The sequence below is a fragment of the Anopheles moucheti genome, chromosome X (genome assembly GCF_943734755.1).
Source record: "Anopheles moucheti chromosome X, idAnoMoucSN_F20_07, whole genome shotgun sequence".
Taxonomy (NCBI): Eukaryota; Metazoa; Arthropoda; class Insecta; order Diptera; family Culicidae; genus Anopheles; species Anopheles moucheti.
Genome location: NC_069142.1, coordinates 11,737,409 through 11,747,988, shown reverse-complemented (window position 1 = coordinate 11,747,988; position 10,580 = coordinate 11,737,409). Strand labels below are relative to the sequence as shown.

Genomic DNA, 10,580 nt, shown 5'->3' with positions numbered 1-10,580 from the left:
TGTACGATTTCTGCACTACAAAAAGAGCACGATGAAAAGAATGTTGTAGAAAACCTAGATTTTGTAGATTGCTGTAGGGACAGCAAAATTTCGCGGCAAATTAAAGCGTTTAAAAGAGAGACAAAGAGAGAGAGAGATACTGGAAGAAATTCTCTCTTTGGAAGATTAAACGCCTTAATGTATGCAATCCGCATCACAGAATGATCTGTTCAAGTTCCACTTAATACGTTTTAGTGCCTATTTCATCTCACCGACCCACAGACATCGTTGACCAACAAGCAGACTACTTGGGAAATTAAAGCGTTCAAAAGAGAGACAAAGAGAGAGAGAGACTGGGAGAACTTCTCTCTTTGGAAGATTGAACGCCTTAATGTATGCAATACGCATCACAGAATGATCTGTTCAAGTCTCGCTTAATACTTTTCCAGTGCCTTTTTCATCTCACCGACCCACAGACATTCCAGGTTTAAGGTCCAACTTTCCTTGTAAGATAATGCAACACACAACCTGAGAGCTGCTCACAAAGAAACGTATACAATAATTCCATCTACTTAGAGTAAGTGTGTTGTGAAAGCAGCTCCAAAGCAGCTTGGGTCACGTTCTGCGTTTTACTTTAATCATTCAGATAAAGATTTTTATCCCCACGCGGCCTTTAAATCGGTGCCGGCAGTGCCATGCCCATGTATGCTTCACCACCGCCAGTGCTCGGCAGCTTCATCGTGTCATACAGTGGGTGTGAATCAGCGGCCGGTCCAAGATTGGTGTAGATCGGCCCGTTTGCATCGTACAGATGGTGCATCGGGTGGGGCGGTTGGGATTGATAGTGGTGCGGTGCCATCATGCCGGACACGGTGGAGGGTGGTGGTCCGGTTGGCACGGACGAACTCGATCCGCCCGGTGGCAGATGTCCGAGATGGTGGTGCGAGTGGAGATGATGATGCTGATGGTGATGGTGATGGTGGTGCTGTGGCGTTACCATTGGGCTGCAGGCGGTCACGACCGTCGTGTAGGTGTTGGAAGAGTCGACCGAGGAAGCGGACGCAGTAGACGAAGCGGAGGTAGTGGACGGGGTGATCGAGTGTGACGAACAGAGGGACTGCAGCTTGGAAAGGTAGTTATCGTACGGCGGTTCCTCCCGCCCACGATTGTCCGGCGTACGCGGCACGTCCGGATGGTCGACGACGGCACCGGAAGATTGTAGCGTACGGTCGTGCAGGTCCTCACCAACCGATGGACCTCGCTTGTTCGTATTGAGCCCAGCGCAGCAGAGCTGCCCGTGGGAGGGAGTCAGTACGGACTCCTGGTTGGTGCTGTGGCTGCTGTTATTGTTGTTACCATCACCGTCTCCATCGGCGTGCAGATGCTTGCTGGTGCCGGTTGTAGTATTGTTGTTGTTTTTATCGTTGCTACTGTTGATGTGCCGGATGTTGGTTTCGTGTGCGGACAGAGCAGCACCGTCACACGCAGTACCAGCGCCCGGTGGAATCTTGACGTGCTCGAGCATGGTTATAACGTTATTGCGCAGATGATCATAGTAACCCGTTACGTGGCCACGACCGGCAGGTGTCTCGTTTTCCTGCTCGTTACCCATCGACGAGATAAGGGAGGAAAAATAAACTCCAATATTAAATAGTGCTGCCGTTTATCAAACCCTGCGTAAGACGCTTAAAGTGTTACGAAAGAACGAAATAATAACTTGAAATGCTACAAGGATTCAGAGGAGGTGGAATTTTTTTAAGCTGCCTTAGGGAAGATGCTATGTTTGTAAGGATTAAAGAGTGAGCGAAGAAAAGATTGAGCCTCAACTAAAATATACGCCCCAAAGTATGCAACCCACATTACATATTAGCTGTTGTAACCTCTTGTTGGATGCTGTTAAATCGTTTATAGATTCTGATAGATCAAACATTGAAACATTTCTATCAGAGCTCAAACTGAGCCTCAACATAAATATACGCCCCAAAGTATGCAACCCACATTACATATTAGCTGTTTTAACCTCTTTTTGGATGCTGCTAGATCGTTTATAGATTCAAATACAACAAACATTGAAACACATCTATAAGAGCTCTAACTGAGCTTCAACAAAAATATACGCCCCAAAGTATGCAACCCACATTACATATTAGCTGTTTTAACCTCTTTTTGGATGGTGTTAGATTGTTTGTAGATTCTAATACATCAAACATTGAAACACTGCTATCAGAGCTCTAAAGTCCTTATAAATATGTTATCTTAAGGCACTAAGCAACACACGAATTGCTCTTCTATTTGAACGTCTTAACATTTAACGAGCCACCCCACAAAAGTGTTAACATCTTTAATGTATTTATCTCTAACCAAACCATCAATTTGATGCCCAACAGAAGAAAAAAAAACCAACAAGATGCCTTGCTTTGTTGGTTCCAGTTGAGCATGTTCCATTTTTGCTAAAGGGAGCATGTTAAAGCATTTAGTGCGTCTAAAAAAACACAGGGGGTGAATAGCGGTCACTGGAACCACTCGACAGTCAAACGAATGGAGCAATCCAGCAAAGGGGGACGATGATACTGCATAGCCGACACCGGAAAAGTATTTTATGTGCGATCGTATCAATGGGTCGTTTATGTGGGTTGTTTTTTTATGACTTTATTGAATTTGATTTGTCGTTACAAACAACCGAACGGGTTGGTTGAGATTTGATGGTTTGTTTTTCTTGTTTGTGCTCTGTGCTCTGAGGGTTAGATTTTTTTTTTGCGGAGGAGGGAGAATTGTTTGACGAACATGGGAATTGTTTGAGGGAAATGGATGAATTTTCGTGCAGGTCATGCGGCGTTTTCCAACAAAAGGTCAGTAGCGTGGGATGGTGTGGAACAATAAGAAATAAGATAAAACACTGGTCTTACGCATTCACTCACCGGTCGAAAGTCGTGTTTAACGAATCAAGCTCGCTTCAACCAACCTTAGCTTACGTACCCGTTCGGCGTGGCTAAGCTGCGTCTCCATTGCGGTAATGTCGGTCTTCAGCCGGAGCATCTGCGACTCGACGCGGGCGTTCTCCCGCTGCAGCTCGGATATTTCCGCCTCGAGCGACAGCAGGTCTTCGCCGGCTCCGGATGATCCACCAGCACCACCGCTCTCGCTATTGCCGCCGACGCCAACGCCCGCCGATCCGTTGCGCTGCTCCGCCGGTGCGTCCTGCCCGTTCGGGTCCTGCATGCGGGCCAGCACGCCGCCGTTGTTGCCGGTCCGGAGGTGGGAGAGGGCCATCGATGAGCTGGGCGGTATCGTTTCCTGCGGTGGTCCTACGGTACCGGTTGCCACATTGGCGGGATTGCCGCTGTTGCGCGTATCCTGATCCGGCGAGTGCGTCATCACCATGTCGGACATTGCTGAGATGGAAAGGCACGTCATGTGGATCAAAGCGATAAACTATATCCGTTTGATACAAAATGCTTGTAACCAGGCGGGCGCCTGAAGTTAGGCAATAATTGTGTGTAAACAGCGCCTAACAGTATGCAATGTAGTTATCCTTTTACCAGCATTTTTAGCAGGTTCCGGATGGTTAGAATTATTTACCTGAATACTGTTTACCGTAACCATCACCCATGTGTTCTTCGGAGTATTTTGCCTTCTTAATGCCCTGACCTAGTGAGTTTGCTAGCGCTAGAAGAGAGTGGCAGAATTTTTAGCAAGCTCTTCAATCGAATGTTTCCCCTTTACCCACCGTCACAACCATTTGTGTTCGATACACCATCAAACTTCATCGAGTTGAGCTTGGAAGAATGCTGTGGTTGCAGGTCGGCCGAGGTGGGAACTCCAGTGTCCATCACGCGCATACGATTCCTGTTAGCAATCGGACATCCGGACGCACTGGAACCGACATGTGGGAGCAGTTAGGGGGGAAGACCTAATTGTAGGCTGTGCCACACTTACCTTCGATGCGAAAGAAACTTCCCCGTCGAGTGGCCCGAACCGTCACAACCTGGGATTGGACATCTGAATAAACAAGCGAAAATTGGTACAAAGCAAGAATACTACTGCTGCTGCATCATCCTACCTTAACGGTTCCGATTCTTGGCCGTCCCGTGGTTTGCTCTTGGGTTTGGTTGCTCGCGGACAGCCGGACAGGCTGCGGTGGGAGGAATAGTTACCGGTCGCGTGTCCAGAACCATCGCACCCGGGCGTTGGACACTTGAGCTCCTGCGTGTTCGTGTGGTATTGTCTGTCGGTGCGCGAAAGTCCAGACATGCTGGAACGAAACCCGTAAGTTTTGTACGGCATGGCGAGTTAGTCGAGTTGGGTAACACACGGGCGGGAGCTGGTTGCTACTCACCCATCCTTGAGCAGCTTGTCGTGCGAGGGTATGTGTGATGGAGGCGGCATGGCGTAACAGGAACCAGCGGACGAGTATCCTGCCCCCGGTACGGAAGAGTATGGACCGAGGGACGCACCGTACGGTGGACAGGCCTGGTAGTTGGAACCGTATCCAGGATATCCATTGGCATACTCTACCATCCCGTAACCTGGATGTGGACTATACCCTGTATCACGAGTATACATTTAGCAGATGTAATAAGATACTTGCGATGGGCAGCGCCAGAAGGTATGCACATCGGTTAGCAACTACCTATTATTACCTACTATTAACGATTTTGCATACCTTCAGGCGTATTATGAACCAAAGAAAGCTTCTTGAAGATGGAGAAGTATTTTCCACTCACCGCTATGATCTCGGTAACCATCTAGATAATGCGATGCAGCACTGTCCGGTGTCGATTCCCTGCTATACCCAGGACCCGGCGGTCCCATAAAACCGAAGCTCAGCGGTCTTGGGGCACCGCTAAAGTCCACCGGTTCTGTCGGAGGTGATCGAGCGTTCGTTGCAGCGGTTGCCGTGTCCTGGTGATACTGTGGACTTGTTGAGCTGTTGACCGAACAATCAAGTGGAAACAAAGGATAAGAACCATCACAACTTCTACTGAACACCTCTTTGCAGTAGGTACCTGTTGGGTAGTCGACTAACGCTCAGATCTAGTGTGTGGCCCTGCGGGCTCGGTATGTGTGGACTGTTTGCCTTGATGTGGTTGGGACTGGTGCCGGGTTTGGGGCTGAGTTGTGTCTCTGCCTCACCCTTTCCACCGTCCGCGGTGAGTTGCCCGTTCGAGGAGGATACACCGTTTGACGAGAGATCCACGACGGGTTGCCGTTCGGCTGTGCCGTTTGTGGGCGTTAGGCCGGGTGATCCAACGCCCCCGCGTAGTGTGCCTTCGCTCGAGGTTACCTTCACGCTTAAATTGATCGCCGAGTAGCCGGGCGGATGGGCGGGACTACCACCGCACGACGGTTCGTAGTGGTAGACGGGTCGCGGGTAGATTGGTTCGGTGGTGGAGTTGTTATCGTCGGGCATCTCCACCTTCAGGAGCGGTGGGCCGGCCGGTGGCAGCATCGATTCTTGCTGCACCGTCGGGCCAAGGCTACCAACGGGCGGTGTCTGGCCGGGCGCTGTGGGGCCAACACCCGTGCCGGACAGACCGACCGCAACCGAGTAGTCGTCGAGCGTGGACTGGACCGGCTGGTAGACGGAACCGTACATGAAGCTCTTCTGCATGCCGTAGCTGGCGGTGTCGTACCGTTCGAAGGCACCTGTATCGTAGCCACGGGATGTGTATGAACCGAGATCGTATGAGTTGGCTGGTAATGTTTGGCTCGTATCGTAGTGGGCTGTCGTATACTGTTGCTGTCGCGTATCGCCAATCTGCCCGTACCGGGTGAGATCCTGCTCACGCCCGTAGCTGCTCTCCAGCATCTTGGGGCCGCGTGCGTCTGATGGGTGTTGGTGATTAGAAGGCTCTCCCGACGGCAGGCCGGTTTCCTCCTGCTGCTCAGTTTTAATCACCGGCCTTGGGTTCGGTTGGGCTAGGTCAGGATGAGAGTTCACCTCCGCACCCGGCGATTCACTGTTCGATTCGTGGGGCGCAATATGCTTACTGCTGAGATCCTTCGCCTGCCGGCTGTGCGGTGTTGATGCTTGCTGCCTTATTCTAGCGGTTTCAGTCGTTTGAATGGTTTGCAACGGGAGCTGACGGGTTGCGCTAATGTCGCGGACAGCTACGTCATCCGCAGACACTGCTAATGCCGAATGGTAGTCCCCCAATTGCTGATAGTTCAGTACTGATCGCATGGACGAAGAGGACCCAGGAAGATTCAGTGAAATATGGCCGCAGACTGCAGAGAGACTGCAAGGAGCGCCTACTTACCTGCTGTGTGTAACTTTTGGCGAAAGAGCAAACCATTTTGATACTTGAGCTCGCGAGCTGCTGCCTTACTGGCGGCTGCCTTGGGACAGCCGGAGAGACTCCGGTGCGAGTTGCGCCCGGCACTGACGTGTCCACGGCCGTTACACCCCGGCGTTGGGCATTTCAAAATCGTCTCGTGGAGCGCTAGCACTGTGAAGGAAATGAACGTCCAAGGTTAACCCCCTGTCGTCGAGTCGACTCCAAACATTTGGGAACTTACATTCTGACGATACTTTATCGCGCCGTGGACATCCGGATAAGCTGAAAGAGTTGAGGTTAGGAGTTGTAGTAGTTTGCGCTTGTCGCGGCAACACCGCAGCTCAACCTACCTTCTATGATGCGAGTAAAGTCCGGTGACGTGGCCTAACCCGACACAACCCGGTGTGGGACACTTGCTAGATTCTGTTTTTGCGGATTCGGGTCGGGAGTGTTGAGCGTAAAGAAATGCACATCAAAAGAAAAATTTGTAGCGAGTAAGATACGGCCTCAAACGAACTCCTTCCTCTTTTCTTCCTCTTTCAACACAATCACGAAACGAAGCTGTAAATTCACTTTGATACCGAGAGTATCAACTAATTACCAGCAAGTCATCGCAAATCTCCCAACCCATCAAATACATGCGAATAAAACAGTCGACTACCGATATCGTTGAAGAAGTCGTCACTTGCCACGGTGCGGGAGATGTTCATTTTTACACCAATGGCATATCAGCCCGTCGGAAGCCGGGGGTAAACATTTTCGCAACAAATTTCTACCCAGTGTACGAAAACGCAGAACCAAAAAAAAAATCCCTCGTACCGTCTTGCGAAGAAATCGGCCCACTCCACCGGTGGGCTAACCTAGGTGGTAGGATCTTTGCAAAAAAAAAAAAAAAACGGCAAAATGCTGTGCCAAAAATTCGAAGCACGTAGTTTAAAAAAAAAAGCGGAAGAATAAAGGGAAAGGGATTTACCCTATCCCCGGGGGTTGAGGTTGCCACTGCTGCTACTGCTGCTTGGAATCTGATTGTCGGAGTTGTCAGAGCTTATTAAGGAACTTTCCGACGGACGGTTAAAATGTGTGAGAAAAAATCAACTTCATCGCAACGCCGCCGCCGGGCATGGGGTTGGATTTTTCCGATTACATGCCTGCATGTACACCGGAATGTTGTACGGTAGTACCGGGTTTGGTTCGGTTGGGTACAATGGGGGTCCTCTTGACCGACCGTACAAACCTTCCATCTCCCAATCCGGCCCACTCCTGTCGTGCGGCAATGAACCTGCCAAATCCCCGAGAGGATTTTTGAGGATTATGGTGATAGTCAGGTTAATGGTGTGCCGAGAAAAAAGGGGACCGGCGATGTGAATTTCGAAGCTAACCACTATGGTAGGGTAAGGGATGCGTTCATGAGATGGACTGGCCAGTGTACGGATAGGGGGATAGGAAAATAGCTTCGATAATGAGGAGAGAACCTCGGAACGGAAGGTTTTTCGGAGGGGGTGGCACAAAGACACAGCTGGACATTCTTATTTGCCTTACCTTTCAGCCCGGCCGTATAGGTGCTGTACCGTCGATAGCTGGATAGGTTGTCGGGATCGTTCGCCGATAGTGTCCGGGCGCTGCCGGTCGAACCCTGGTCGCTGCCCTGCGCTAGGGCACCCGCACCGGCACGATGCGACGTACCCGGTGTCGATGTGGAGCTGACAGCGTTTTCCGGCCCGGGACTTATCTTATGCCGTGTGCGGTGTTCCACTGACTTTAGCACGGTGTGTTTGGGCAGTCTCGTACTGCCGCTGCTGTTGCTGCTACTGCTGCTGACGATGCTGCTGCTAAGGCTCTGGTGCGATGTCCGACTGTCGCAGCGAGAGTGATCATTCATAACACCGCCGGTTACTGCCGGCCGGTAGTGTGCTGGTGGTGGCGTTGGTACTACTGCTGCTCCGTAATGCGTACTACCGCCGTTGCTTTTGGACGTGGAGGCACTAGTTAGACGGTTGCGCGGCAACACTGACTCCATAGAGCCATGGGCGCTTGAGCGGATGCCGGAGGAGTCACGAATGGAGACCGACGATCGCTGGCGCATAGCCGTATGCTCCCGTAACCGGTGGAAGGTGCCTCCCCTAGAGCGTCTACATCCTTCCAAGCCAGGGCGCACGGTTGGTTGGTCGTTTGGTCGAAATTTAGCTGTAACTGTGGGATGAAACATGCAGTTTTTCATTTAGGTGATTCAAGTGGTGAAGACTTATTTTGTTTTGCTTAACTGCTATGTGTAGATTAAATTTATTTACAAATAAATATTCTTATCAAATGGATAACAATAAAATGAAGAATAAGCGTTAAAAGTTATAATTTGTCCTCCGAATTGCATACTGTTAGGGGTTTTCTCAAACGCAACTTGCTAGGTAAGATACGACTTGGAAATAGTAATGTTTTATAAATGTAAAAATAGTGTACGTTGATGAAACGATGAAAAATATATTCAAATAGTGCTCAATCGCTTAGCTTCTAAAATTAAAGTACAAAAATGTACTCTCAACAGTACCACCGACGAACGCAGTGGAACTCACACTAGCCGTTGGGTGATATTTCAATAATGTTAAGGACCCACCACCACCGTTCGAAAAAGTGTCAATCAGCGTTAGGCTTTTGTGCTTTTCCATGCAAAGGAGGGAGTTTTTAATTTTGACTCACTTTCCTACCCTCCCCAGTGGCAACCACATCCGTAACCCTTCCAGCACGCTACAACAAAACGCATTCTCGCAGGTATGCCGGTTATAAGGACATTTTGAATGGTTTTAACAAAGTCTCACCCCACATCAACCAAAACTCACTACGCCCGTAAGGGGAGTGAAAATGGGATCAGCAATCACTTTCTTTTAAGGGGTTTCGCAACATTTTCGTCATCTATCTAACCCAACACACACAAACACTCTCTCACATATGTAACACTTTCGAGCGGTTTGAGTGGGCAATCGGGAAGATGAATCCAGCCTTATCGGTACGATCTGTACGCGACTGAAACAGGTGTTGGTAAGGTAAAAAGTGCAGTACCCGTGCCCGAAAACCCTCTGGGACGTTAGGGAGTTAAACTGACCTACGCCTGGTTGGCAAGGATGTGGGTGGTTTACAATGCGCCAGGGTGAACCGATGATGATGTTCGCCCCGTTTCCCAATTTCGGAAGACCTTTTTTTTCCCCCTCACATGCAAACGATGGAAAACATTCAAAATCTATCCAGAATCACTGCCTGTGTTCCGGCCCTCTTCTGCTGGCAGGCTTCTGCAACACCAGCAAGGTGGTGGTGTGAGGGATTGAGAGTGCCTTCCGAATACGGAAAGAGGGAAACTGAAGACTCGTTATGAAATTTCCACAATTTCTTGTCCGGTCCAACTGTCCCAGTACGCATTAATTATACGCATTATTCTAATAAGAGCCGAAAACCTGGCAATGTATGGCTTTGGTCGCTCCGTTTTAAATACGGTGGCATAAAATCACGACGGCAATGTCTTCGATTTTCCCTTTACACATGAATGAAACTGTACGTTTACGTGTATGTGTATGAATATGTGAGTAAGGGCATGGAACAAGAAAGGGGAAAGATAGAAGGGTAACTTTTTATCTCCAACTAGGTTTAATCCGAAAAGGGACTACGGGAATGCCCTGTGTAATGTTCAGCCTGGGGGAAAGGTTGACACGAATTTTAGGAAAGCAGATGGGTGGAGTGAGTAACTTTTTCGCCTTCCGTACACACAGCATGGCAAAAATGGTAGGAAGCATCCACCGAGCGGAATTTCTACTCATTCGTGTCGCTAGGAAACATGCCGCTTGTTAAACGTGCTAGTCGGCGATTGGGACTATTCTTCGAGTGGTACAAAACCGTCATGACTGTTCATTTTGCAGCTCATTTGTGTAGTGCTGTATTGTTGACAGGAGGAGAAGATGTCCTGACAGTTGCTTTCAGGGTTGGGAATAAACGATTTTACACTCAAGGCGAATACATGTTGCTACTACTATCCGTTTTGAATGCTCTCGCAGGCCGCTTTATTTGTCAAATTTGTGATATTCAACAGCAGGTATGTTTTTGGTCTATTTTCAGGAACTTTGAGAATTATGAGTTCTTTATAGTTAGACGAAGTTAGATTTAGCAAAATAGATTCTACTGTTCACACATAGGAATGTATGCACCGCACTACTTCTGCAGGGTGTACTAAGATGTTTTTACTAAGCATGGCATTAGCTCATTGTTTTGACATATTACTTATTGAAATCGTTTTTGGGTGTATTGAATCCAATATTTGGTAGTTTATTATCCTGTGAACAACGG

At 49.0% G+C, this 10,580-nt stretch overlaps 1 protein-coding gene across 1 annotated transcript; it reads right to left on the bottom strand.

Annotated features, from left to right (window-relative positions):
* Positions 1-302: 302 nt before the first annotated feature.
* LOC128306761 (uncharacterized) lies at positions 303-8,340 on the bottom strand. Its single transcript, XM_053044367.1, has 13 exons — positions 7,797-8,340; positions 6,608-6,680; positions 6,499-6,539; positions 6,240-6,428; positions 4,986-6,153; positions 4,704-4,906; positions 4,316-4,523; positions 4,040-4,231; positions 3,916-3,978; positions 3,707-3,852; positions 3,559-3,645; positions 2,956-3,371; positions 303-1,576 (listed from the first exon to the last, which is right to left on the bottom strand). Exons 1-13 carry the CDS (start codon positions 8,338-8,340, stop codon positions 653-655), a joined length of 4,254 nt encoding a protein of 1,417 aa, XP_052900327.1. The 3' UTR covers positions 303-652.
* Positions 8,341-10,580: the final 2,240 nt, after the last annotated feature.